Below are 27,990 nucleotides of genomic sequence, written 5' to 3'. Positions count from 1 at the left end.
TGTGTGCACGCTGGACGATATGACCTGTCTCAGTGAGCCCCTCAGTGGTCCGGGGCCATCTTTCTTCCTCTTTTTTTTTAAATCTTTTCTTCGCTTTTGTCCTTCGTAGGACAATGATAAAGTCGGGTGGCTTGGCCTCAAATTCCCAACCATGCTTCATCTTGCCTTGAGTGAGACAATTTTTATTTCTTTTGAATTAAAAGTGATGTGACTCCTTACCTTCCAGCAGAGGCCAAGTGATGACATTGCGCTTTAACCACGTGGAGGGACCGGCACATTGAAATTGATTCCTCTGGCAGCCAGTTCTTCTCCTCATCAAGGGCCAGTTTGTCCCGAGGCCGAGGGAGCTGGGAGGGCTCTGGGAAGCTGGTGGAGGGCTAAGTCACCCTGCATCGCGGTGGGTACCAGACACCGGAGCATCCGCTGGCAGGGCAGCTCTGTGGGCTCTGCCAGGGCTGTCCCTGGCCCCCTAACCCCACCCCTCCGACCAGCCCACTCGGTGACGGCGTCCACAGGCCGGGTGCTCCCCGGGTCACCATGTGCTTTTTCGGTTGGTGTTGCTGGTTAGACCCGGGCTGGGGATGGTGGGAACCAGGCTCTGGCTGGGGCCGGCGGGAACCACGGCTCCATCTAGGATACAGCCAGTACGTCCCTGTCCACTGCTACAAATGCGCCTCCGGTGTGGGAGTGCCCAGCGCCCAAGTTCTTGGCTCCAGCCTGGAGGCCGGCACTACTTCAGGTCCCCTCACTGCCCTGTTCTTCTGGAGCCATCAGCGTGAAGGGGCCCCTCCCCCAGGGCTGCGTGGGACAGTTGTGCTGGCCGTTCTGAGTGCAGGGCCCACGTCCCTGCCTGGCCCAGGCCAGCGTGGCCACGGATACAGTCCCACGACTTCCAGGGGAGACCTTGGCACACAGTGAGCAGCAGAGGGACTGGCGTCTGCATAGCCTGTCAGTCAGGGCCCATGTGCCCTGTTGATAGACGGGGACATGGAAGCTGCCAGGGCTGAGTCACAGGCCCGAGGTCCAGCATCGAGGGTGGGCAGCTCACACCCAGGCTTTCCCACAGCAGACAGCATGTCCTGGACGGGGCCTCGTGGGGGGCAGTGGGCGTGGCCAGGCCAGCGGCAGGTGGGGTACACCTGGAAGGGCCCAGTCCTTCCGGCTCTGTTCCAGGCACCCTGTCCACCCCGTGCCTGCTGTTTCCTCAGTGTCCGTTTGTGCTTCTCCTGGGGGCGCTGCCCCGCTACGTGAGGCTGGGTCTCAGCTCTGCCCACTTTGCGAGTGACGTTCCCTCATCCCTGGAAAGGACAGGGATTTTGCAGTCTCCATAAGTGTTCTGGGGTGGGGTTATGTGACAAATGTCTGTAATTCAGTGGCTTAACAAGACAGAAATTTATTGTTTCCCAGTTCTGGAGGCTGAAATCCTAAATCCAGGTGCCAAGAGCAGGCTGAGGCGTGTCCTGTGGGACGTAGGGGTCTGCGGGTGTCATGCCCACTAGCGACCACGGGTGTGACACAGTGTTGCAGCACCGTACCCAGAAAGGTGGCAGGATGACGAGGGTCTGAACTGTGCCCAGCGGAGGCCGAGCCACACCTGGAGTCTGAGCCTGGCACGGGGAAGGCAGCATGGAGGGGGATTGGTGCCCGAGGGTGGAGAACCTCACCCAGGGCCCTGCTCGAAGGCCGCCCCCTCCAGGATGCCTTCCTTGATCTCCCCAGGCAGAGTCAGTCACTTGGTCACCTGGGCTGCCTTCTACAAATGCCGGTTGAGTAAGTGAAAGAATGAGCGGTCAGAGCCTCTGGCCTTCGTGTGGAGGAGGGTGGTGAGCCTTCGTCAGGGCTCAGGAGCTGTCGATGATGGTGATGGTGCTGATGGTGGTGGTGATGGTGCTGATGATGGTGGTGATGGTGATGATGTTGATGGGGATGGTGATGGTGGTGATGTCGATGGTGACGGTGATGGTGGCGGTGGTGGTGGCAGTTGCTGTTTTGTGGGCTTTGCTGTCCCAGGCCCACTGTGTCGTGCCCGAACCGTCACACCTAGTCCTCAGGACACTTCCGTGAGGTAGGTCTTATTACTCTCTTTACACGTGCACAGATCCAGGCCGGACAGAGTAAGTGACGTTCTTAAAGCCCCACAGCTGGTGACAGAGGGATCCAGTGCCCAGGCCACTGCCGGTCATCAGCACCTCGCCCCTCTGTGTGGTAGTGCCAGGGTCTGCGCCCCTTTCTCTGTGGAGCTTGTCACAAAGCGCGTGTCCCTATGCCCGTGGTCAGCCCGGCCCACACAGGCTCGCTGCTCTGCCAGTCAGAGGGGGAGAACTGTGGGTGGCTTCACTCACATGCTGCCCAGGCGACCAGTGTCTGTGGCGGGGCTGTTTAGCTCAGCGTCCAGGACCTCACAGTCGACAGAGGATGCGAGTCCCGTGCCGTTCACGGAACTTCATGGGCCCTGGAGGAGGCGGGCCTGTCCACCCGGCCCCGACCCTGGCTCTGCCGCTCCGCCCCTTGGCTGGGATGAAGCGTCCGCTCCCCGAGTTCACTAAACTAGTCCCCTAGTCACTGCATCAGCGTCCAGTCCAATGAGGCTAGACTTGACCACCCCTCCCTGCCCCGGTGCCCTCGGTCTCCTGTGGCACCGCACGGCCTGCGCCGCACGGGTGTGAGCAGACCGGCCTTAGACACACTCGAGCAGCCGCTGGCCGGAGGAGCAGGCGAGAATTGGACGGGACGGCGGGGGTGTGGAGTGGGGGCAGTCACAGCGGGGGACCGGGGAGGCGGGACCTGGGGACAGCAGGAAGTGGTTTCCGGCCACGTGGAGGTAGTTCTTTGACACTTGCCTGGACAGTGTTGGACTCTCTGTCCCGAGCATGCTGGAGACAGCGAGCCCCTGGCCGGGCCTTTGCTTTTCCATTGTGTGACTCACGGGCGAAAGGATCACAGCGGATTTTAAATGTGGTCCGTTTGGGCCACGAGAGCTCGAGCAGGGGAGTCGAGTTGGCTTCTGTGTGCGGAGTCGCCCGGGGAGTCAGGACCTGTCATGGAGGGGGCACCTGGTGTCCCCGGGCACTGAGCTGGCCACGTCCAACAGAGGAGGCTGTGCTGAGGCGACAGTGGTGGTTTGAGCCTCCACACGTCCTGGCCCTGTGCACGTGGGTGCTGACTCCGTTTCTCGTGGGGAATGCAGGCTTTCTCCGGCACCTGTTCGCAGAGGCGGGCGGGCTCCACGCTCCCACAGCCTCGACCCCGAGCGGCTGCCCGTATCTGCAGGGCAGAAGCTGTACCCTGGCATCTCTCTGGGAGCCCATCTGGGTGTCACCGGGCTGGGATGCAAGCCCAGGTGTGCTGGCCTCTGGAGCCCTGGCCCTTCCTTCTGCCACCCTCCCTCTGTCCCTCAAGAGCTGAGCTGGGGGCCCCTCATCGTCTCTCAGTCCCGGTCAGTGGGCTGCCTTGTGCACGGGGGTGCAGGCTGCGGCCAGAGCCCGCTGGCAGCAGGAAGGGCCCTCCCTCCTTTGGCTTTGTGCCACCGGCAGCACGCTGGCCGGCCACCCCTCCCGCAGCCTCGGACAGGAAGCGTGTGTCTCCTGAAGTCATCCGCGTGTCCTCCTCTACAAGTGTGAAGTGCGCCAGCTAAAATAAGGCTGCAGAATCACAGAAGCCAAGCACACGGCTCCCCGGGGGCCCGTCGGGTTGGAGTGGCAGGTTCTGGGGGCTGTGGGGCGGGGCTGGCTGCCCGCAGAGAGGAGGGACGCAGCACTCGGTGGCACTGGAGGCGTCAGGAGAGACAGCAGGAGCTGTGCCTCCCTCGCTCGGGCCTGGGCCATCTCCCGTCTGCACAGTCCCCACAGCCCCCGAGGGGGCGAAGCTCTCCAACGAAAACTGCAGTCCCCTTGACAGAGCAGCAGTGCCGGCTGGATAAAAATCTCATTATCGGAAGAGGCAGAACGGATTCTCTCAGCAAAATGCTCCTGCCTCAGCCCGGGCCAAGGACAACATGCGTCTTGCTGCGTCCCAGTGGCCGATGGCCTCTCACGCTGCCCAGCTTGTCCTCGGCAGGAAGATGAACCGCTGATAGCGGCTCCCAGGCGTTGAGGTGGCCAAGGGGAGTGGCCATAACGATGCTCAGCACAGTCGTAGAAGCTTCTAGCAGCTCAGCAGAGCTCTACTGGCCTGGCCGGGGCAGAAACGAGGCATGAAGAGGGAGGAAACAGTCGTCATGGGAACGAGGGACGGCGTGAGCACAGCAGGCACCGGCTCCTCTGGGCAGGCGGTTGGGGCTGCCACAGGGCAAGCTACAGGGCCTCCCAGTCTGGAGTTGCCATTTAGAGCCAAACCGAGAGATTGAAGGGCTTGGCCTGGGGATCAAGGTGCGGAACCAAGTGTAGCCTGTGTTCACGAGGCCGGTGGAGCCGGTGCGTGTCCCCACCGAGGGCTGCCTGGGTGAAGTGGCAGTGTCGTTTGTGGGAGCTGGGAGCCCAAGGTTGTCGCATGCGCAGGACACAGTGCTTGAACTCACAGGGAGCCAGGCAGCTCTGGTGCAGGAACCGCAGGGGCTGCCAGGGTGACCTGGAGCCCACTCTGTGCCCCTTAGGAGAGGGACCCTCTGTGAGCCTTAGTCCGTGCATCTGTGGCACGGGCGAGAGGGGAAACGAGCCCCCAGCCCCATCCTGGAGCGGCCGCGGGGACGGCTGGGGGCTTGTCCGGGCGCCCGAAGGCAGGGGCGAGAAGTCAGTCGTGTCCAGAGGCACCGTGGGCGGGCGATGTGGAACACAGGGGTGGCATGGGGCAGTGCGCGGGGTCTGTGCCGGCAGCCCTTGGGTCGGCAGGCTGCTGCTGCGGGCGGGGACCCGGTCCAGGCTCCCTCGTGTCACCCCAGAGCCCCCGAGGCCAGCAGCCAGAGGCCATCACGTCCCTTCACCTTCTCCTGCAGGTCAAGGACAGGGGCTCCCCGTTTGTTCCCATTCGGTTGTGGGTCCACTGGGAGAGGGGACTCCCCGGCGGTGGCTGCGGGACCCCTGGCTGGAGAAGGGTCCTGAGGTCGCGTTTATCTCAGCAAGAAGCAGCACAGGGGGAGACGAGCTCCCTGCGGAAGCCGCACGGGTGTTCAGTGTCCCCGGCCCGAAGCCGACGCGCAGGGCCAGGCAGCTGGCCCGTTAGGGTTCTGGCCTTGCTGTGCCTCTCGGCGCAGGAGCTGTTTCTCTGCCCGGCCCACATGGTGTGGAGGCCGGCGTCCCCCGTGGCTGAATAGGGACACAAGCTCCCAGAGGCTGTGTCCTGTCTGGGGCCGCCAGGCTGGTGGACGGCGGGAGTGGACAGTCTCGCCTGTGCCCTCTTGCTTCAGAGAGAAGTTCGTTGGCTCTGATTTGCTGTTGCAGCAGGAACAGGAGGAATCCTTGGGGACAGGAGGGGCACCTTCCAGGGGCTGCCTTTGGCTCAGAGCGTAAGGCGGGACCTCGGGCCAAGGCAGGGAGGGCCCTTGCCAGTCCTGGCTGCACCTCTGGGGAGTCTGACCATCTGTGCCTCAGGTTCCCCTTCTCCACCGTGGGGGGAGGGTGGCTAGAACCCCGCCCTCAGAGAAAAGCACCCACAGAACAAACGAGCACGTTTCGGGGCATGAACCACCCACTGGAGGATTTGGTGGGAAAGTGATTTTAGCGGGGTGCAGGCGTGTGCAGTGGGGCGCTGCCCAGGGGGGGAAGGGGCTCGTAGGGCCCTGCGGCCGGCCATCCACGGGCCCCGCGCTCAGTCTGCTGCAGTGTGGGGGTGGACCACAGACGGCGGGGTGAGCCGGGGTCAGCACAAGCGTGGCCTTGGAGTCCAGAGCCTGCAGTGGGTCCAGGAGAAGCACGTCCCGCCCGTGCCTGTCCACGGGTGTTCGTGCCAGAGACTCGGCCTTGCTGGGCGCCTGGTGCTGGGCTGGCGCCCTGGGACCCTGGGACACAGGTACGCGGCACATCCAGGCCCTTCACCAGACACTAACATGGAGCGCTGGCTGCTCGATCGAGGGGGGCACTGGGTGCCAGCGGTCACAGTTGCCCCTCAAAGGTACCCCCCCAGCTTCCTCTTCCTTCCAATAACTGCATTTGGAGAACGTACAGTCAGGTGTCAAGCTGCTAGTTGACGGGAAAAAATATTTTATTTGAATTGGATGAAATTTGAACTACAAGTCATGTTGCTAAATAAATATGTGGTTTTGATTCACTGTTCCTGTAACGTGGTTCTCTTCGGCTGGAGAGTTTGAAACATCAGCCAAGAGCCTCTGATATCCAGAGGGAGGAGTGAGGTGGGCGAGGGAGGGAGGGAATAAGAGAATGAGAGAGGGAGGGAGAACAGGAGGGAGGAGGAGGGAGCTTGGCAGCCCTGCTGCTCCAGGGAGATGGACAGAGAGCATTACAGCAACGTGAGCATATGGTGCAGTTCTCCGGAGTTATGCTGGGGCAAGTGGACTGCTAGATGGACGATGACCTGACGGCAAGGGAGCTTCTGCATTTGGATGACGGATGGAGGATGACATTTGATGACGGAGGACGGATTATGATTTACATTCGGACGCGAGTTTAATGAATTTTATTAATGGAATTATCAGGGACCCCACAACCCGACCACTTTAATTTTAATTTTATTTTATGCAATTTTAATTTTAATTTTAATTTTGACTCAACCCATGACTCTTCCATCTAATTTTTTTTTTTTTTCACTTGACGCACGACGCAAAGGCTTAAAACCGACGCAAGTGAATTTTGCTTTTTTTACCTGACGACTTATTTTATGGACAGAATTCCCGGGAATTTTATTTAATTTTAATTTTGACTCGGACCTTATTTAATTTTATTTTTATTTAATTTACTCCATCATGAATGACGCGATGAATGGGACCTGACGCAAGCAAGGCGAACGGACGACGACACAAAACCATCTGCTAAAGGCGACCACAAGCAATGGAATTCCACTATTTTTTTGTTTACCACATTTTATTTAGTTTTACTCTGGTTTTCGACCAAGGGTATTTGGGGACGCATTTTGACCAGGACGACGTGAACACCTGACCAACGAATTTTATGACGCGGACGACGACGCAAGTGACGATCGACGATGACGGGACGGAGGAGGAAGGATGGATGGAGATGGATGATGAGATGGATGATGGATGAGGATGGACAGATGCGTGATGGCTGAGCACACCAACTTGCCTTGAGTGGCTCTTTGTGGCAGTGGGTGTCTGAGGACAGGCTTCTCCTCTTGGGTGTCGAGCTGCTCCCGTGTCCCCAGGTGAGTCCCTGTGTGCCACTCATTGAGGGGCTTTTATCCTTTTCCAGGGTGACATCCAGCAGCTACTCTTCGTCTCAGACCACCGGGCAGCTTACGATTACTGCGAGCACTACAGCCCTGACTGTGACACCGCCGTCCCCGACACCCCCCAGTCGCAGGACCCCAACCCAGATGAATACGTGAGTCAGCTCTGGCCGGCTCCTGGTGGGAGTCGTGGGGGCCGGCAGGCAGGACGGGGGTGCAGGAACATGGAAGCCGTGGGACCCGTGTGGATTGATCCTGAAAGGATGTTCGCTGAGGACCATTTCCTTTAAGTTTCAGACAGGTTTTTGACGACGAGGGCGAGGTGCCTCTCCTACCTGATGGCTTACGACCTAGGTTGGGTGTCTGTGAGCGGAGATGCCACAGGTGCCCTTGGGGGCTGTCTGGAGCTGGCCAGGCAGGAGGGCACTGAGGGCTGTTCCCTGCAGAGGGGGGCCCTCTGACCCCCCGAGTGGCAGTGACTGTGAAGAGCAGCCTTGTCCCGAGCCTCAGGAGTGTGTCCCTCGCCTCGTCCCCCTTGCCATGACCTGCCGTGGTCTGGGGGTCCGCCTTTCTCATCCCCCTCCCTCACACCCCTGCCGCGCCTGGCTTGGCTTTTTGTTAATCCTCCCGCTGCCGGTGAGAATCCTCCCCGGCCCCTGCTCAGGGTGCCCCCACTTCTCTTAACTCGTATTCAGCCTTGCTCTTCATCTCTCCTCCGGCCCCCTTCTTTCGCGACCACTCGAAGAGGAGGAAGGGGGGCCCTCACGAGGCCGTGGGTCCCCTGGCCCAGGCGCATCTTACACGCCCGAGAAAGGCCTGGCCTGGCCGGTGACCCCAGCACGGCTCCTGCGGACCAGGCCCCCTGGCCGGCCCTCCTCGCTCCGCATGCAGAAATGGTCCTGAGGACCGGGGCTCCCCCTGTTTCTGTGAAGCGCCCCCTCTGTGCTCTGGGGCTCCCGTGCAGGGCAAGGTGCCCTGAGTGGCGGCAGCGTTGCCAGCAGAGCCTGGGGGTTCTGGTCCTCTGGTCCTCGGGTTCTAACGAGGACGGACCTCTTAAGACTCAAGTTTCTTTGAAGGGGACCTGGATGGGGTTCCCCGTTTCCTCCCTTGGCCTTCTCACGGTGCCAGCTCAGCTTCCCGAGGAACGTGGAGGGGGAAAGGAGCCCTGTCAGGCCGCACGGGCGTGTCCTGCCGCCGGGCCTGGCTCTCCGGTGTCCGCGCGTCCCGGCTGAGCCCGGAGCGTGGGGAGCAAAGCAGGCTGGTCGCCCGACGGCCCCCTTTCCTCACGCGCCCCATCTATTGCAGTACCCGGATGGAGAAGGGGAAGGCGAGACCTATTACTACGAGTACCCCTACTACGAGGACACCGACCACCCGAGCAAGGAGCCCGCGCCTACCAAGGAGCCTGTGGAGGCTGCTAGGGAGACCACAGAGGTTGCTGAGGTCTGGGCGGGCAGGCTGCCGGTCCCTGGAGGCCGCGGGGTGCGGGGTGGGGGGACGGGAAGCTGCCGGTCCCTGGAGGCCGCGGGGTGCCGGGTGCGGGGACGGTGGCCACTGGGCGATGCGAGGCTGGAGGCGGCGGGGAGAAGCTCAGTCGGGAAATGAGGGACTGGGTGACAGGTGCTTATACATGCTTCGTGCTTAGGGACGAGCTGGGCAGGGGGCTCTCTGTGGTGATGTGTGACATCAAGGGCACAGTCCCCTCCCACGGGCTGTCCCAGAGACTGGAGCATGTTGCCCAAAGGTCGGGAGTGTTCTCGTGCTTTGAGATGCGATCCACCCTTTCAAGTGCCTCATGGGGGGTTTTGGTCCATCCTGAGCACCCCTGGGCCGAGGTGGCCCACGCCCGAAGCGCATGGGGCTCCTGGCTGGCTGAGGGGCCCACGCTTCGCCGCGGAGGAGCCCCAAGACCTGGGCCCGGCCGTGCCCGCCCTCTCCCCAGCTCTGCCTCTCTCTGCCTGGCTCTTAGGAGGTGACCCTGCCCCCCACGGTAGCCCCTCCAGTGCCCGACACCAGCGCGGGGGCCGGGAAGGAGGACCCCGGCATAGGGGACTACGACTATGTGCCCAGCGAGGACTACTACACGCCGCCCCCGTACGAGGACCTCGGCTACGTGGAGGGCCTCGAGGACCCCGACCAGCTCCCCGACCACGGCCCCGGGGCCGGAGTTCCCACCAGCACGGCCGACACCTCCAACGCCTCCAACGTAAAGCTCTCTTCTGAGTGGGCTTGTCTGGGGGAGGGGCAGGACCTCTGCGGTGGGCTCTGCTCCCAGGGAAGCTGAGCGGGGTCGGGTCCACTGGGTCGATCCCTCGTCAGCTTCTCATGCGCAGCGTGGGCCCTGCCCACAGGCCTCCCGGGGCTCAGGCTGCGGGGCGGGGGAGGGATGGGTGACCGCAGCGTGCTGGCAGACGGTGTCCCTGTCTGTGTGGCCTGGGGAGGGGTCAGGCTAGACAGGTACACAAGCTGGGGATCTAGACAAGCAAAGAGACGTGAGGCGGGAGGTCCTGATGTGAGTTTTCTTGAAGTCTCTGCCAGTGACTTTGGAAAGTGACGTCCCCTCTCTCCATCTCTGTTCTCATTTACAACGAGGCACTGATGTGCCCGCCCCCTGGGTCGTTGCCAAGTTTTCAGACTCAGGAGGAATCCAGCACGGTGTGCGGCCCAGTAAAAGCTTAAAAACGGCCACCATGTGCTGCTGAATCCTTGACACCACAGAGCGGACACGCGGGGTTCTGAGGGGCCTGAACTCCTCTGCCGGTGGGTGTGGACCCAGGGGCCTGTGACCCGGGCCCGGAGGCCTGCCACACGCAGCTGCCATCCCGGAGCAGCCCTGGTTAGCCACGGGGTGTCCGGGGGTTGGGCGACAGCTTTCCCACAGTGAGAGGAAGAAGATGCGTGAAGAGGCCACCAAGGGCCCTGGGAGGTCTGCTGACAACTTAGACTCCAGGCTCCCGGAGGCCACTGTCCCCGGAGGCCTGAAGCTGGGAAGGGAGGGGCATCTCTGTCCAATGACCTGGCGTCCTCTGGGTGACCCCTGCTGCCCTCTCCCTCTCAGCCAGCTCCAGCCCCAGGGGAAGGGACAGCCGACCTGGACGGGGAGTTCACGGAAGAAACCATCAAGAACCTGGACGAGAACTACTACGACCCTTACTATGACCCCACGGTCTCGCCGTCCGAGATCGGGCCGGGCATGCCGGCGAACCAGGACACCGTCTTCGAGGGGGTGAGGGGCTGGGCGGGGGCGGGGCCTGGGGGTGGGCTCGTGGCACCGGGGGGCAGCCTTGCTCGCCTCACTCCCCTGGGCCTGGGGCGGCTGCTGGGAGCAGCCCTGCCTTGGAAGCGTCATTACCGCTTGGCTGTCACCTGGCCTTCTCTTCCCTCCCCGACCTCATTCTCTCTCCACCTGTGTTTTGTGAACTTCAGATCGAAGGACCACGAGGCGAGAAGGGGCAGAAGGGCGAGCCCGCCATCGTGGAACCAGTAAGGGCGCTTTCTCTCTCCTCTCTGAGACGGGCAGAGGCGGGGAGGCCGCGGCTCGGGGGCGTGGCCAGACCCCTGGGGCCCTGCACCCCAGGCCCTGGGCCACTGTGAGGAGCTCTGTGACCACACGGACTCCAGGTGCTGCTTAGTGCGGAGACTCGGGCGGGGCGACGTCCCGGAGCTTGGCTGAGGCGGTGGCTCTGTGGGTCCCACGTTAGTCCAAACTCTGCCCTTCAGACGCGGGCCTGTGTGTTCACACTGTGTCGGCTGATCAGAGGAGACGCAGGCGTTCTGGGGGAGGCAGGGCCCCTCTGGGGGGCGGGAGGCTGCAGATCCGCGGTGGGCAGTGGAGGCTGGGTAGCCAGGGCTCCGCCTTACGGGCGGGGTGCAGCTGTGGGGGGCGTTTGCTGGCGCGTGTGGGACCCCCCCCACCCTGGGACGTGCTGCCACAGTGCCGTCCTGGCTCCAGCCGGGTAGGACCCAGCGGTGCTGGTGACGGGCGCACGGCCATCACACTAAAGGGCCGCCGATGGTGTCTGCTCGTGTGAGACCACAAGGGCGGGTGGAGCCCTAGCTGCCCCTCAGGCACCCCACTTAATGCTGGGGTGTCCTCTGACATCGGGGCCATGCCTGGCTGGCAGCCCCGAGGTGCACCCTATGGCCAGAGAGCTGCCCGTTCAGGGCCCTAACCCCACCGCCCATGGCGAGACACCACATGACCAGGTGCCGGGGTCCCCCCTACTCATCACCCCATGTGAGGGAGGAGTGCGGCCGGCCTAGGGTGCAGCATTTCTGCCAGGCCCCGGTTCCTGATGGCTGAGCCTAGGATGCAACGTGGGGCTCCCAGTGCCCTTCTGACCATGGGCTCCTGGGGTACAGAGCCGTGGTGGTCTCCATCCTCCCGGGGACCTGAGAAGCTTCTTTTGCACTCTTGACTGGCAGCATGTGGCCAGCTCCCCAGGGAGACCCGAAGCCCAGTGGCCAGGGCTAAGGGTGTGTCCCATCTCAGGGGTAGCGAGCTCTCAGTGAGCAGCTGACGCTGCTCGGCCCGGCCCACGGAAGCGTCTGGGGCTGCAAAGGCGCTTGGCGGCTCTACGCCCTTCCTCCGGCCTGTCCCAGGGCCGGGATCCCGTGCTCCCACTGGGCTGTGGCCACTGGACGCGCTTCCTTTCCTCAGACTGGGGCATCTCCCTCCCAGTGCCCTCTGTGGGTCCAAGCAAGACGGGGCTTATCTGGATGAGGGTGCAGGGGAAGGGTGCAGAGGTGCCTGGGGCGGGCGGGGGGGAGCCAAGGCCAGGTGGCCCCTTGCTCAGCCACATGAGAAGTCCTGACACCAAGTCCAGATGACCCACGGGGAAGGAACGTGTAGTTCAGCCTGGAAGCCATCCCAGAAGAACGGGGTGTCACCTCTCCGTGGGTGGCTTGAGCGGTGCTTGTCCACTGGGGTGTAGAGACTGACAGTGACATTTGTCCAGATGGCTTTGGTCCCCAGGTGGACATGCTGTTGACTTGGAGTGCCTTTTGTGGTGTCCTCAATACTTCAGTGAAGGAGCACCTTACCCGGGAAAAGTGGGAGCCCAGGGCAGGAGGCTGCCTAGGCTGCGGGGTCCGGGTTTGGTCCCCTGGCTCTGGGGGCGCGGGCAGCTAGGCTGGCACCTCTGCCTGTATAAGCTTCCTGTTTGCTCACGTCCCCAGAGTGGGCAGACTCTGGAGGGAGAGTCATGCGTCCCAGCTCTGGGAGCTCCGGTGACGGGCCCCAGGCTCTGCTAGTGGGGGCGGCCGGAGCAGCGGGCTCGGAACACGGGCGGGCCACACCGGACGAACGGCCTTCTGCAGAAAGCCCGTTCCAGCTTTGCGGGAGAAAACCGCCGCCTGGACACGGTCAGGGGAGGGCGACCTCTCTCTCGGGCCCTGGCGTCACTCCTGCCCAGCCCCCAGCCTGCTCGAGTGTCCACAGGCCCGTGGCCCGTGTCCCTAGAGGAATCATGTGAACAGTTGGAGTTTCTCAGTCTGGAGTGTTGCCAGATGTCCTCAGAGTCTTAACTCCCATAAACAGATGGCCGCGGCCTGGGAGATGCTGACGTGGTCTCCCCGCCGACTGCGGGCCGAGGTGGCGGTGCCCGTCCCCTCGCCCACTTGCTCCAGAGACCTCCTTCTGGGGCGACGTGGCTCACGGTCGGTGCAGCGTGGAGCCAGCGCTTCTCTGCACCCGTCCCGGGGACACGCGGCTATTTCCCGCTCGGATCGGGCACCTCCTGCAGCGTGTCAGCAACGTCCCGGGCGCCTTAGCGGGGCGGGGCTGCACTCTGCCGAGAGCAAGCGGGGCACTCAGCCTCGGGGCTCCCGGCCACTTGGGACCTCAGGGACCCGGGAGTCGCAGACTCAGCGTTCCCAGGCGAATGTCCGTCGCAGGCACACGGATCACCGTCTCTGCTTTCTCCTCTGGTTTAAAAAGCATGTTTTTGGCATGTGCTGTTTAGCACGTGGGTGACCTCCATTAAGAGACTTGAGTTTCGCAAAGGCTGCCTGTTTTCTTAGTTACTCTCCCGGCTGAATTTTGAGACAGGCGTCTGCACCCTGGTGAAGTGCGCCCAAGGCTAGCATGCTGCAGCCAGGCCACCCTCTGTTGTCACAGAGCCCTCCTTGGCGGTGGCCACGGGGGCGGGCGCTTCTGGGCGATGGCTTCTCCGGGAGGGTCCAGGCATCTCTGCAGGGTCACCCAGCGTCCCCGGCTTCCCTCCCAGGCTGGCCTGGATCGATCTGGGCGGGCCCTCCCATCAGATCCCGCCCAGCATCGCCCAGCGCCCAGCGCAGCTGTTGGTGTGTCTGGGCAGACAGCCATTGTTCCCGGGCCCCGCCGTGGCCAGAGGTCGGGCCCCTCACCCTGGCTCAGTTTCTGAGCCTTCGCAGCCGTTTTTGTCAGAGGAGGAGGGAGGAAGCTGGGCTTACAAAGCTGTCAGGACGAGCTTGCTGTGTGCATCTCGTGTACAAACGCCTCTCTGGTGCACGTCTGTGTCACCACGGTGTGCGTCCTCGCAGTGACCGGGGGCCGTGGTGGGAGGGACGGTGGGGGTTTGGAGGGGCTCTGCAGCCCCCTGATGAAGCCTCCCATCCCAGCCCATCCAGAGACTGCTGCTCAAGACGCCTGCCAGGACAGTGGGTGCCACCCCGGGCCCCAGTCTGTGGTCCTCTGGTCACTCAACCTGGGGGCTGTCTTCACCAGTAGGGTCTGTGGGGGACCAAGGTCACACTGGGGCCTTGGGAGGGGTGGGGACCTAGGGTCTCAGCCGCTGTCTCCGTCTCTTCCAGGGCATGCTCTTGGAGGGACCACCAGGCCCTGAAGGCCCCGCAGTGAGTGTCACTTTATCTTCCCATGACGTGTGGGCGGTACTCAGGGACGGGGGATCGGTGACACCCCTTAAAGCTCCTGAATGGAAAAGAGGGGTGCTCGCCACTTTTTGCAGACCCCGGGGCCCAGCACCCTCGTCGAGCCACGCGAGAACTGGGTGTTCCCTGGGGCCGCATGTTTGAACTCTGTCCTGACTTTATTTTTAATTCTAGGGTCTCCCAGGACCTCCAGGAACGATGGGTCCCACGGGCCAAGTGGGTGACCCCGGAGAAAGGGTAAGTAAGGGCTGACTCAGCCACGCTCCGTGGGCCCCTAATCCCACGGAGGCTGCCAGTGGTCAGCTCACTGCGGCGGCCGGGCAATGCTGCGTCAGTTGACGGTGACAGGGACCACAGCAGCTGCCCCGGCCAGAGCGCTCTGCTGCTGTCCCTGCGTCACACAGAATCGGCAGTGACTCCGCCTCAATCCGGGGATTTCATCGCCTCCCGCCCTTCTGCGTTGGAAATAACACAACGGACACGCAGGGAGCTGTCCCCAGGCAAAGGGATTCACCCGGGGTCCCCTGGTCAGAGGGACGCACCCGGGGTCGCTGCGGGAGGGACGAGGGCTGAGCCCAGAGGCTGCAGTTTTGTTCTGACACCTCGTGGCCGCGGCCCCGTGGGTCCTCGCCTGGCCTGGCTCTTGTCCTTCTCTTTCTGTCGCGTGCCGAGCCGGTGACTCCGCGTGAGCACAGTCAGCTGGACCAGGAGCAGGTGTCCTAACGAGCATCTACCCCCGGGGCCTGGCGTGGCCTGGAGCAGAGTGCGGACCTAGGGTTCGGGGTGGACATGGAAAGGTGGCCGGGGTCAACCTTTGAGGCCACACGTGGGCCCAGGGCTGGTGACTGTCCGCCGCTGGGCTCTGGAGAGCTGCTTGGGCGCTGCGGCCAGCTGCCTGTGGACAGAGCAGCTGATGCTGTTAGCTGTGGGACAGGGAGGAAGCCCTCCTGGCCCTGCGCGTCCTTGTGGTGACCGCCGAGTCCCGCTCAGTAGGGGCTTCGGTGCGCTCTGCCACTCGGCTTCGCTATGGCTGGCGGCTTTGGGGCCGCAGAGGAAGCGGATTTTGCTCCATGGCTGGGACTTGGCCGGCCTCTGGGTCGCTTGGCCCTCCCACACGTGCCTGGCTGGGCAGCACGCTGCTGCCCGCTCTGCCACAGTCGAAATTCCAGACAAGCAAGTGGGGGCCACTGCTCTCCCCTCCCCCCAGGACCGGCACGACTCAAGTTCTGCAGCTAGTTCCAAAAGTCTGCGTGACGTGTGGTGACAGCCGAGTCCCCACAGAGCCATCGTCGGGTGGACCCATGAGTGTGGTGGAGTCCACACGTCGACCGGAGAAGACCATGTGACATAGCGACTGTTGTTTTCTCTGAGACGTAGGGCGGTCGCTAAGCCACACACAGCGTGCGTGGACATTGACTGATGTCTCCACGGTGTTGCTCCGGACACGCGCCACTCAGCACGCAGGGCTGGGCACCGGCCTGGCTCAGAGGATCTAAGTGCTCGTGACCCAGGGGGACACCGCAGCCCACTCAGTCCCAGGGAGCGGAGCCCCCCGCTGCCCCGGCGTGCGGACCCATTTTCTCTGCGTGCTCCTCGGGGCTCGGGGCGTCTTGGCAGAGTTGCACACACATGGGCCCCCCACACAGACTGACGCACACTGACACGTGTGCACACGCTGTAGTTCAGGGGTCCCCCACCCCTGTCTGTGCACCGGTCCCGGTCCCTGGCCTGCTAGGAACCGGGCCGCACGGTGGGAGGCGAGCGGAGGGCGAGTGGGCGAAGCTGCATCTGTATCCGCAGCCGCTCCCCAGCGCCAGCGTCACCGCCTCAGCTCCGCTTCAGGTCCCTAGGCGTTAGATTCTCTCAGGAGCCCCGGTCCCTGGCGCCACACAGGTTGGGGAACGAACGTCGTCCGTTCCCTGCGGCATCCCTCCCTGGAGGAGGGCCCAGGCCTGTGGGCACGGGCAGCCCAGCCCGGACTGACCGCTGCCTCCAGTCGCATTCGTCTTTCGTGTCTGTCTTGTACCCCGAGGCCACGATGGGAATCGCTCCAAGTTCCGGGTGCCCTTGCAGAGGACCCGTGGGAAAGGTGGGTCTCCGCCCAGCATGCTGGCATCGTGGGAAACTCCCACAGGGAGCCGCTCATGCAGCAGACAGTGCGTCTGCGTGGGCGGCCTCCGCCGCAGAAGCGGAGTCCACGGCACGGTGTACGGAGGGAGCGGGCCAGAGAGAACACCCAGGACGTCGCCGCAGAAAGGAGCGGCTTGCAGAAGTCACGAGCCAGCGCTGGGGTGCGTCTGTTCCGTCAGAGCCACCCGCGTGCCCTGCACGGTGTTAACCGTAGTCAGGAAGTGAAGGACCCTGTAGCCACTCGCAAGCTCCGTTTTCTCACGTGGGCCGGTCACTGTGAGTCATCTCTGCAGGAGGCCAGGCGATACTTCTTATTTCGCCTTGAACCTGTGGCTGGAGCCCAGAAAGGGAGGTCTCCATGACCTCACTTCCCCTTGCCGGAGTGTCCCTGGGTATCCAACGCAGGCCGTGGGACAGAGAGCCAGCCACATCATCGGTTTGTGTTCAGTGCTCCAGAAAACGCGTAGGTGGCTTTGATTAGCCCCATCTTCCAGCTCGGGGACAAAGTATGTGACAGACCTCAGTGCTTGGCGAAGGGTTGCTAACAGCTGTTTCAAGCCAGAGGAAGTACAAGTTCAGGTTCGTGGCTGTGCAGGACGCATGTCAAATTCACAGCGTTGGAGGCCTCCTGGTGGCCGCTGCCCCCTGACGTCCCTTTTCCCCTGGGAGCCCAGTGTCCTCGCTCCTGTTTTCACGTTCTTTCCCCGTCGCTGCCCGGTGGTAGCGGAGAGGAAGTGTTCCACCCCGAGGGCGAAAGTGCCTTTGCAGCCTCTGGGCTTGAACTGTCACCCTGTGGCTGAGAAGGAGCAGGGAGGAGCAGGGAGGAGCAGGGAGCAGCAGGGAGGAGCGGGAGCAGCAGGGATCAGGGAGGAGCATAGGGAGAGGGTCTGGGAAGGTGGGAGTGGTGGAGGAGGGGCCTGGCTTGCAGCGCCACACCAGGGGCCACCAGGAGCACGTGCACTACGCGGATGACGTGTCATCCCTGTGTGATCTGGGATGGACTCTGAGGCGGGGAGCGGGGCTTTCCCAGGGGGAACCTGGGCAGCCGAATGTGCTCTAGGCTTTTCTGTTTTAAACAAGTTTTTAATTTTCTGAGAATTTTTTTTTTCCAAGATGACAAGCAAGGGCAATTTGGCTGTGTCCTTTAGCAATAAGAGGAAAAAAAAAAAACAAAAAAACAGTGTAACCCTTTGAGCCAGCAGTTGCGCTCCAGGGACAGACCTAAGAAAGATGCCTGAACGTTCATTGTGGCAGCCCGTGTCACTCTGCAAACTGGAAACGACCCAAATGTGCACGGGGGGAGGGCGGATAAATAAATGAGTCACCCGGCGTGGGACGCTTCTCGCTGTTACACAGAACAAGGCCACACCCAGAAGGGGCCGAGACGGGCAGTGAATCGCAGCACGACATGGAGAAGCTGGTCTCGGAAGCGGGGACACACCGTGGGCGGACGAACACGTCCCAGACCGGGTGTCGGGGCCGCCTGCTTCCAGCTTCTCGGCACGTCAGAGCTGATCTCGGGGGACTTCGGGGAAGGAGCGGGGCCTTCGCTTTCCACTCCGTACAAATCTGTGCGTCGTGAGGACGGGATTGCTTCTGCGACAGGAAACATTTACCGGCGAGAAAAGTGTCAGTCCAGACCTGGACGGCTCCACACCTTCTGGACTGTTCCAGGAGAAGCACCCCGGTTCTTGGTCTTCTCTGCGGAGAATCAGGAATCGATCTCGTGTCCCCGCCGGGGGCATCACTCGGTCACCGTCGTCACCGTCAGCACAGAGGCCAGGGACCAGCGCCCACGTGTTCAGCTGGAGGGCGGCCAGCGGGAGCCTCTCCCCTGGGGGAGGGAGCTGAACTTCCGTCCACACACAAACAAGCCTGGTCTGCTCGGCTCCTGGGGTCTGAGCTGGTTAAAAGGCTGAGGGGTAAAACCTGGCCTGGGAGTAAACCGCTTACAGACCGTTTTGCAGGACTGCAGCCCCACCCTCCCGCTGTGCCTCCCTCTGGGCCCCCCAAACCTCTCTCTTTCCTCACGTCTGTACCCCAGGAGCCTTCCCCATCCTGTCCACAGCGACGTGCCGCCTTATCAGGGCTTGGGGTGCGGAACATCCCGTGCCCCGGCGTTTTGCAGGGTCGGTGCGTGTCCAATGTGTTTCCACCTGCTCTGTGGCTTCCGACCTCAGCTCCGTCCCTGTGCACTCTGACCGAGCTCTCTCTGCTCCTCTGTCCACAGGGTCCCCCTGGACGCCCAGGTCTTCCCGGGGCTGATGGGCTGCCCGGCCCCCCTGGAACCATGCTCATGCTGCCTGTAAGTCGCCTTATTTGTGGGGGCAGGTGGCCGGGGTCGGGGGTGCTCAGGGCTTCAAATGCAGCAGGAGTGGGGCCCCGCGCTTTGTTTCTGAGGGGGACAATCTCTCCTGGCCACAGTCTCGCCCCAGCCTGGGCCCGCGTGTCATAGCCGTAGGCTCCTTGGGGGCGACCTACTCTTGTGAAGAGTGGACACCAGTGGTCAAGGTCTCCTCCACCTCTTGGCCGCATCCAGGGCTGGCCCACCCAGGAGGGATGGAGTCAGGTTCTCGGAAGGAAAGCTGTGGGGCTTCTGCCTTCGTGGTCAGATACCCCGCTTCACTACTCGGACCTCCAGTGGACACGCTGCCAGCTGGTCCTTCCTGGAGCCTGACCTGCCCATGACCTTATGGGCGACGGCCATGGGGCCATCTCCTTCATGGGGAGCTGAGGTCCGGAGACGGAGTATGTGGCTGGTGTGGACGTCAGTCCTCTGACTGAGCCCATGCCGCCTGCCCGTCCAATGCCCGAGAGGCTGGGCGCAGCTCAGGGGCAGCTCGTGTGGAACCAGGACCATCCTGGCCAGGCCGCCTGAGCGCAGCCGTCTGCATGGCCCTTGGCTCCTCCCTGCAGTAAACAGGGACCACGGGGTCTCAGAGTGAGGTGCGGCAGAGGCCAGAAAGGGCTTCCTGGACTCGGGGAGGGGGCTCCTGGGGGCTGAAGTTGGCAGGTGGGGCCAGGGCAGCTCTGGGCTGGAGAGTAGTGGGGTGGGCACGGGGAAGGCTCTGGGGCTGGAAACTGCCCACTCCGACCCTCCGAGTTTCTGCAGTCATTTAAGAGGCCGAAGGACACCACTTGACCCCGAGGCGCAGCATGGGCACCTAGGCTGTGCACCCTTGGTGACCCCCTGTCTCACACCCGCAGTTCCGGTTTGGAGGGGGTGGCGATGCCGGCTCTAAAGGCCCCATGGTCTCGGCCCAGGAGTCCCAAGCTCAAGCCATTCTGCAACGGGCCCGGGTGAGTGGCCCTTGGTCCCTGGGGGTTGGGGCTGGGCGGGGACACCTCTGTGGGGGGAGCCCCAGGGGTCCCAGAGCCCCTCGCTCGGCCCGGGGTCCTGCGGAGCCTTTGCGTTCTGCACGTCAGCTGACCGGCGGGCTGAGTTTCTGATTAGTGAGGCTGGACCGTTGATTGCTCGTGACGCGTGCAGATGCCAGCTGCGGGTGGGTGGTCCTTCAGCAGAGCGCCTGTTACGGGGCATCGCAAGGAACCGCTAAGTAAGCCCTTGTTTGGCGACGTTTGTGTGGCTCCCAGCCAGCAGGGCAGATGCTAACGAGCAGAGCGCGTGGGTCATGGCGGGCGGCTCCAGAATCGGGTCGTTGTGGCAGAGCAGGTTGCCGGAGTGCCACAGCGCAGAGCCGCGAACCCGTTCCCCGCGACGGGTCAGTGGCTGGGGCTGCCTGCGGGCCGTTTCCTCTGGTGACGTTTTAATAGAAGCCAGGCGGGGACAGGCCTACAAGTAAATCTCACTTTGCAAAAAATCTTCCGAAACGAGAATGGTGTCGTGCATGGGGCGCAGGATAGGTCCCGAAGAGGGTGGGTTGTCTATGCCATGGCAGGTGCACGCGCTCTCCGGGTGAGACAGAGCCAGGGTCGTGGGGGTGGGGGGGCGAGGGCCGCCCCGGCAGTGTCCGGGTCCCCTTGGTGTCCTGGCTGGATCCACGGGTGGCTGGGGCTCCAACAGCACCCGCGCTTCTGGGGCTGCTTTAGTTCACCCAGGGAGGCTCCCCAGTCACGGGAGGCCGCTAGGTGGCCCTCGCGGGAACATGATTTACTCCGGGAGAGAGCTCAGGTGTGAAATACGTGCCCGGCCCAGCAGGGAGGCCGCGCTGCAGGCTGCCCCGAGGGTGACGGGCTGGGAAGCACGGAGCACCCGTCCTGGACTGGGGAGTGCCCACCCTCCGGGCCCCCCTGGGCCTCCTCTGTTCCATTTGTGGTTGGCGCCAAGAGGCCCAGCGGGCGGAGGCGGGGCTTCCGGGCTCCATCCCACCTCCCCCTCCAGGGGCTCCTTCCTGCCGGCCCTTCTCACCTGTTGGGATCGGTACACCAGCCAGTTCTCAGCCCATCCTGTTTCCTCTTGCAGCTGGCGTTGAGGGGGCCAGCCGGCCCGATGGGTCTTACTGGGAGACCTGGCCCCATGGTAAGTGCGGGGCGGGTGGGGCGGGGCGTCCCCCTCATCCCCTGACCTTTCTCCCCAGCTCATTGTGGAAGGACACACGCTAAGCTGCCACCGACACTGATTCTGCCACTGGCACCGGGGCGGGGGAGGGCCCCTGGGTGCGGGGCCGCAGGGCCCACCACACTCGCTCTGGCTGCCATTCTGCCTCCTGACCGTGGGGCTCCGAGCCCCCTTTCGGGGGTCACCGTTCCTCAGTTGTGCTTCCAGAGTCCAGGCCGCAGCGGGGCAGGGCAGCCCGGGCTGCTGGCCCTGCCACACAGGGCCTGTGGATGGGTCTCTGGGGACTGTGAGCGGCCCTTGCAATTTGCAAGGAGAGGGAGGGTTTAAATGCACGGTGTCCCCATGCCTGTCCCCTAGGAGGGGCTGGGCTTGGCCGTCAGCCCCGGTCTGTGGTCAGTGCCCTCCCCATCTGTGTGGCTCAGGGCTGTCACCCATCTGGGCCTGAGGTCGTGACACACCGCGGTCAGATTCATCCCGGAGAGACCAGCTTCGCACTGAGCTCTGTGGCTCTTGTGCCCGTCGCCACTGTCCAGAATCTTGTTCAGAACTAGGAGGTCCAGACTGAACCATTGCTGCGCGCCCCTCGGGTTCTGCCCCAGGCAGGCGGGCTGGCTCCAGGGGCTGGGAGTCTGTGGGCCCTCGGAAGGAGCCCCGCCCATCAGGCGGTCCTGAGCGCTGCCCGCAGCCCCCACCCCGGCCGCTCCTCCAGCCTTTGCCTGCTGAGCGTTCCTTACCCAGACCTGTCTCCCTAGGGCCCTCCTGGGAGCGGAGGTCTGAAGGGTGAGCCAGGAGACATGGGCCCGCAGGTACGTGAGCACCCCTCCTCTGCTCTCCGAAGGGGCATCTCCGGTGCGTCGAGGCCGTGACTGTGGGGGTGGGGGTGCCCCACGTGCCGCGTTTCTTCAAGGAAAGTAGTGGGACTTGTCACCTGACACGAAGCTGGAAGTGTGGCAGAGCTGACTGACGTCTGCGGCGGGAGTGGGCTGGCGGCTCTCTGTCCCCAGCCCTCACTCAGGGCGGTGGGTCCTGTGCCCTGTCCCGCGAGTTGGCAGCTGGGAGGATGAGCCACGGGCCGGGTTGACAACATGGGGACGAGACTGTGCTTTTGCCTCTGAGAAGCATGGACGCACACTGACCCTTTGCCCCCCGATTCTGGACAGGGCCCCCGAGGCGTGCAGGGCCCGCCCGGCCCCACAGGAAAGCCTGGAAGAAGGGTGAGTGTCTTTGGGCTCAGCGCCCACTGGGGCACGGATGGGGCGGGACTGCAGTGCGTCTGCCCCCCGTGCCCACTGCGTAGGCCGGGCCTGGCTCCGGAAGGCCCAGGGGACTCTTTTTGAAGACACACTCTCCAGGGCCGGGGTCCCATTCCACCGGGTAGTGGGCTGGGCCCACGGCCTCCGTCCTGAGCATCTCAACTTAGTTTCATAAGCAGTTTTAACGAGAGCAGCTTCCCAGGCCCTGTGGGAGCGAGCGTGGAGACGACAAAAGTGTTGGTGGCCTCACTTCAGCCTTGTTTCTCCAGATAACGGCCTGGGTTTGCGGGGAGCCGCCAGGCCGGCCCGCAGCTCACCTGTTCCCCTAGCCACCTGGATTCTTTGTTGGGATGTAATTAACCGGCAGGAACTAGTTTGTGTCTAGGTCTACTGAGGGAGGGCCCGCATTTATAAATGAACGTAAGCTGGTGAACCCCACTCAGGCGAGTGGGGGGCGGGGAGGGGCCTAACAGACCCGTTGGACAAGTGGGTCTTCTCAGCCAGTGGGTGTTGCGGGTACGGGAACAAAGCTCTCGTTCCTGCGTTGTGGTCACAGAGTACGAACCTCTTCGAGGAGTGCTGTCCCCTTGCGCTCGCTCTGGCTTCAGGCGAGAATCAGGAATTCCTTAGCGGCCACGGCCCCTCCTGTCCCAGGAGTTAGTCATCGCTAGTAAGTGGGGGGTGACGGAGGAAGCCAGGCGGGCTCGGCGTTCTCATGTGGGCCCACTGAGGCTGCAGGCCCTGGATCTGTGAAGGGTCCAGACACCAGCTGCGGGTTGGACTAATGACCCTAAAAGGGCCACCGAGGCGGGAATTTTGTGATTCTTGGCAGACAGGTGGCTCTTGGATCCGACTCTGAGACGCGTTTGTTTTCCTGGGTGTCGCTGAAAGCACCTACCAAAGGCGCTATTAGAAGTAGCTTCTCAGTCGAGGTGGAAACTGAAAAGAGAGATGTGAGTGGCTCACAGTACGACTAGTCGCAGCGTGAGGCGGCGCTGGGCCGTCGGCACGCACAACCGCGTCCCGAATCCGCTGGAGCAGCGGGGGGTGGGGGGGGTAGGGGGGGCGGGGAGGACGCCGTGCAGCCAGCGGCTCCCAGTGGGCTGCACTCGCCCTGGCGCTTTGTAGGGCAGCCAGGTCACTGTGCCCGATAGAAGCACCTGGACATTTGTCAGGCAACGTCGTGCCGTGACCTCGTGTGAACTCGATTTCTGAAAGGAGAGGCTCCCCGTTGGTGTCTGCGTTTTGCCCAGAGCTGTGTCGCTGGGGCGCCTGCTCTGAGATGACTTGTGGTTCCTGGCATCTCCTCGTAGCGTTTAACTGGGGAGCACAGACCGTCTCGTGTGGTCCCCCGGACCCCCCACTTCCTTCTCCTCTGGTGCTGCCCCCACTGGCTTCATTGTACTTTGAGGCCCAAAGCGGCCGCTCTCCAGATGTTCTGTCTGCTGGTCCCGAGTCACAGGGCGACGGCCTCATTTATCAGGTCGCGCCCGGGACGTGGAGAAGGGAGGAGTGTTGACCTGGGCCAGCCCTTCCCACTCAGCCAGTGCTGCGCCTTGTCAGTGAGTGGACCTCTGGTCGGGTCCCTGTCCCCGTCTCGGTGACCACGAGCCTGGTCTGGCTCTCTTGTGCTTATAGGGCCTTTATGGTGGACACTGGCCGTCCAGGCCCTGCCCTGCCGCCCCATGCCGGTCAGGGGGGGACCGTGGGCTTGTCCTTGACTGTCTCCTTAGCTAGAGATAATGGCTGTGGAGTGGCCCCTATGGATGCCCAGACCCTGCCTTTGGGTAGCTGTGGCCTCCAGGAGACGAGCAGCCCCACCGGTCCTTAGTCAGTCGGACTGACACCAGCTGCTCGCTCTCACCTGTGCTTATCGGTCTTCGATCCAGCCTGTGAAGGTGGCGGGTAAATGTGGATCGGTGTCGAGGGCGGGCTCTCTCTGGAGCTGTGAACTGGCAGTCCCGCCAGCCGACATGGCTCTCCAAGGTCTCACCAGCCACCTCAGGCCATCGTTTCCAAGCACAAAGGGGCAAGGGGCATCACGGGCAGTTCGAGAGGGCGAGGCCTGCAGAGACCAGGACCACGCGTGAGGTCCCCAGCAGCCCTGGACTCCAGCCAGGCTGCATGGGGCCGGGCACCCTGCCCTGGCTCCACAGGGGCCGCCGCTCCGAGGCCTCGTTTGTCTGACGCTTTGCCCTCCTCCATTCCAGGGCCGTGCTGGCAGCGACGGAGCGAGAGGCATGCCTGGACAGACCGGCCCCAAGGTAGGCTGCCACTCTCCCCCCGCGGTGTCCCGCTGCCCGGGTCACCGTCCTCACTGTAGTCACATTGATGATGTGGCCAACTGCTGGTTACAATGACGAACGTGATTATGATGACAGGTGACGACTTGTGATGCCTGGGGGTGAGACCTTGGGGGTGAGGAAGGCTCTGTTTGGGTCACTCTGGCCTGCTGCAGGAAGCCGGGGTTGGTGGGCTGCATTTTATGAGCACGTATGGCAGTTGCAGTTAGTTTAGGTGGCGGATTTGTTCGAGTGGGTAGTGAGCACGAGGGGGCGGAGCCCCAACTATGAAAACCACTGACAAATGTACAGGTGACGGGGCAGACACACGGGGCCCAGTGTGGGGAAGGCGCAGCCCCGAAGTTCTCAGGCTACTCAGTTCACATTCACGGGCCCCGAAGCCATCTTGTCCGGGTCTGGGCTCCTTGGCGCTGGGGGCGAGAACAGATGCTGCATGTGAATGAAGCCTGTGTCCCGCATTCTGGCCAGAGCCCACGGCCCCCGGCTGCTGCGGCTCAGCGTGGCCACCCCTCTGCCCCTGACGTTGGTCCGAAGTTCCCCCATTCCTGGTCCAGCCTTGCTCCTCAGTTTGTCCAGGCCATGCAGGTGTCGGAGGAAATGTCGCCTCCCCCGGGGGCGCCCGCAGCGGGGACAGCCGCTGTTCCCGGGGCGGGATGGAGATGGGTCACCCGGACAGCCAGGGGCCCAGTCCGTCTGCTCGCCGCTCACCTAGTCGCGGGCGTGGCTGAGCGCTCGGGCGCTCCCAGGGGTCCCGAGCTCGCGGGAGGCTCTGGGCTCAGTGACCTGGGGGGAGGGGTCTTCCTGACTCTCAGCACCTCCTGGGCTTCTTTGAGCAATGGAAGTGTCGAGAGCCTGGAGCAGCCTATGTGTCTCGCCCACGTGGTTTACATCCACGCGCTCGGCGCTGTCCCGGGCTCCAGGTGGCAACTGGGCAGAAGGGAGGGCTGGCCGGGGGGCCAGGATGCGTGGGGCGGCCAGTGCGGGTCCACCGGGGAGCGTGAGACGCTGCGTGTGAGGGCGCAGTGACGAGCCTAACGGCACAGAGCACACGCTCCCGCTGCTCAGCAGTCGCCCAGGCACGGCAGGTCTTGGGGCTTCGGGCCCCCAGTCTGCGACTCTGGGGCCACCTCTCTGTCTGGGCCTGTGTGGGTGTCTCAGGGAGAAGAGGCCGGGAAGCTGGACCCAAGGCAATGGAATGTGTGGTGACAGGTGGGCCGGCAGCCACCACACACAGGGTCCTGGGGCCCAAGGAAGGCTGGCCTTCATTGTGAGCGGGGTGGTCTCTGAGCAGCCCTCTGTCCTCCTCGCAGGGCGACCGTGGCTTTGATGGCCTGGCTGGACTTCCGGGAGAGAAGGGCCACAGGGTAAGTGCCTCTCGTCTGAGAGTTCCCGTCACTGGGCCTGATGGGGTCTGTGCGGCAGGGCCGTCTCGAGAGGCCCTTCCAGGCAGCTTTGGGCTTCTGGATGGGACCGGGTCCCCTCGACCCCAGAGTGGCCACCGAAGAAGCCTTGTGGGGTGGGGAGTGGAAATGGACGCGATCTGACGACCTTGGTGACGGGAGGTCGGCCCAAGGGCGCGGATGCCATACCTGAGGCCTGTGGCAGGCGCGGGGTCACTCTGGTGATTCCAGGAGGTAGGGACAGTCCAGCGCCCACTCCTGGTGGAGAGGGTGGGGCACACTGCGCCTGGCAGCCACCCTGACACCCTCATCCTGATCACATGGCCTCCATGGGCCGGCTCTCCACAGCTCGGGGGTGCCGCCTCCCTCTCCCTGAGGAGGTGACGTGTCGTTTCTATTTGGGCACGTTCTGGACATGCAGGCACACACATGTGTATGCACATGCACGCACTCACACATATGTCAACTTGGTCAGGGTGGCTTATTTAACACACTGAGAAATAGGTGTTACGATTTAGCCCAAACTGCTTCGTCCGCATTCCCCAGCAAGCAGGTGGAGGTGGTCGCCGGTGGGGCCGGTCCAGCTGACCGGCTGATGAGCACGTGTGGAGCACCAGCCGCATGTGGCAGATCAGCGCTGGCCGCCATGATGCTCACGGCACAGGGCAGGGACCTGCCTGGGGTCAGCGCGGGACTGGCAGAGAGATTGACTGGTGTAGCTGAGACCCCGCCTAAGGGTCCTGTGGCCCTGTTGGGCGCCCAGTCTAGCACAGTGCCCCGGGGCACTGAGTCCCTGGCAAGAGTGTCCACACCGGGTTGACCCGTCACGCAGCATGCTCGGCTTCCGAATGGGTTGATGTCCTGTGACTGCGGGAAAGGCTGCAGAGGCTTTGGGTTCAGTCTCAGAATTAGAGAGAGACGAAGTCTCTCTTGGGGCCAGCGTGCGTGACCTGCTCCGGGGTGACCTGACCCTGACCCTGCTTAGAATTAGAGAGAGACGAAGTCTCTCTTGGGGCCAGCGTGCGTCACCTGCTCCGGGGTGACCTGACCCTGACCCTGCTTCACTTTCTAGGGTGACCCTGGTCCTTCTGGCCCACCGGGACCTCCGGGAGATGACGGAGAAAGGGTACGTATGCTATGTACACATGTGAGCTTGGCTGTGTGCATGCACGTGTGTGCATGTATGTGTGAACATGGCTGCGTGTGCGTGTACATGTATATGTGTGAGCATGGCTTGCGCATGCACATGTGTGCATGCATGCGCGAGCATGACTCTGTGTGTACATGTATGTGTGAGCATGGCTGTGTGCATGCACACATGTGCACGTGTGTGCGCGCATGGATGTACGCATATGTGTGTGGGTGTGGCTGCACGTGTGCACACAGTACCTGTCATCTGCCTAACCCGTATCGCCTGTCTATCCGGCCATCTCTGGTTTCTGTTATTGTGTCATTCATTTCTGTCATTGCCTATCAAGAATCCAAACCCTTTGACCTCATGACCTTCTGCCGTTTCCCCTGCGTGGAGCTGTGGTGTGCGAGCCCCTGAGCAGAGGGTCCCGGAGCCCAGACGCACCTTTTCCCGCAGACTTCCGGGACTGAGGCCACTCCAGGCCTCTCCAGCGGGCACAGGGCCTCGTGGATCTGGCCAGACATGCCGAGCAGTCCCAGGCCAAGGAGGCCTCTGCTCGGCTGAACGAAACACTGTCTCTCCAGTGTCCAGACTTCAGAGCTTATCCCTCACGTCTTGCTTTTTTCTTTCTACAGGGTGACGATGGAGAAGTTGGGCCCAGAGGGCTGCCCGGGGAACCAGTAAGTCCACTGACTGGGTGGGACTCTGTGTCTTTGTCACGGTGACAGGCTGCCTCTGTGCAGAATCGGGGGTCGATTGGGAGTATTGATCAGAGAGTGCTCAGCCTTGACACAGAGACAGGTCTGAGGATTCCCCTGGGAGGGAAAAGAAGGAGCACATGGGGGTTGGTGGAACAGTCCTGAGGAGTCGATCCGAACCTTCCTGGAGGAGGAAGCTCAGGTCTCTGAGGATTGTGGCTGGGACTCCAGGCTACAATTATGGAGGGTGTCCAGGGTTACCATGGGTGTCCGAGGTCCACCATAGTTGGTATCCAAGGTCACCACGGGTGTCCAGGGTCGTCATGGGTGTTTAGCATCCACTATGGTGGGTGTCTAGGGTCATCACGGGTGTCCAGGGTCATCACAGAGTC

General features: G+C 62.9%; 1 protein-coding gene across 1 annotated transcript in view; it reads left to right on the top strand.

Annotated features, from left to right (window-relative positions):
• Positions 1–27,990, top strand: part of COL5A1 (collagen type V alpha 1 chain) — a 139,611-nt gene that overhangs the window by 52,063 nt on the left and 59,558 nt on the right. The window contains exons 5-20 of the mRNA XM_039867607.1: positions 7,317–7,448; positions 8,599–8,736; positions 9,263–9,499; positions 10,352–10,519; positions 10,720–10,776; positions 14,086–14,127; positions 14,338–14,400; positions 18,524–18,598; positions 19,501–19,593; positions 20,717–20,773; positions 21,565–21,618; positions 21,973–22,026; positions 24,276–24,329; positions 25,679–25,732; positions 26,841–26,894; positions 27,536–27,580. Coding sequence (XP_039723541.1) covers positions 7,317–7,448; positions 8,599–8,736; positions 9,263–9,499; positions 10,352–10,519; positions 10,720–10,776; positions 14,086–14,127; positions 14,338–14,400; positions 18,524–18,598; positions 19,501–19,593; positions 20,717–20,773; positions 21,565–21,618; positions 21,973–22,026; positions 24,276–24,329; positions 25,679–25,732; positions 26,841–26,894; positions 27,536–27,580 — 1,377 coding nt within the window. The remainder of the gene's footprint in view (positions 1–7,316; positions 7,449–8,598; positions 8,737–9,262; positions 9,500–10,351; positions 10,520–10,719; positions 10,777–14,085; positions 14,128–14,337; positions 14,401–18,523; positions 18,599–19,500; positions 19,594–20,716; positions 20,774–21,564; positions 21,619–21,972; positions 22,027–24,275; positions 24,330–25,678; positions 25,733–26,840; positions 26,895–27,535; positions 27,581–27,990) is intronic.

This window comes from Pteropus medius, unplaced genomic scaffold (assembly GCF_902729225.1).
Source record: "Pteropus medius unplaced genomic scaffold, Ma_sr-lr_union100, whole genome shotgun sequence".
NCBI classification, from domain to species: Eukaryota; Metazoa; Chordata; class Mammalia; order Chiroptera; family Pteropodidae; genus Pteropus; species Pteropus medius.
This window is presented reverse-complemented; position numbering and strand designations above follow the sequence as displayed.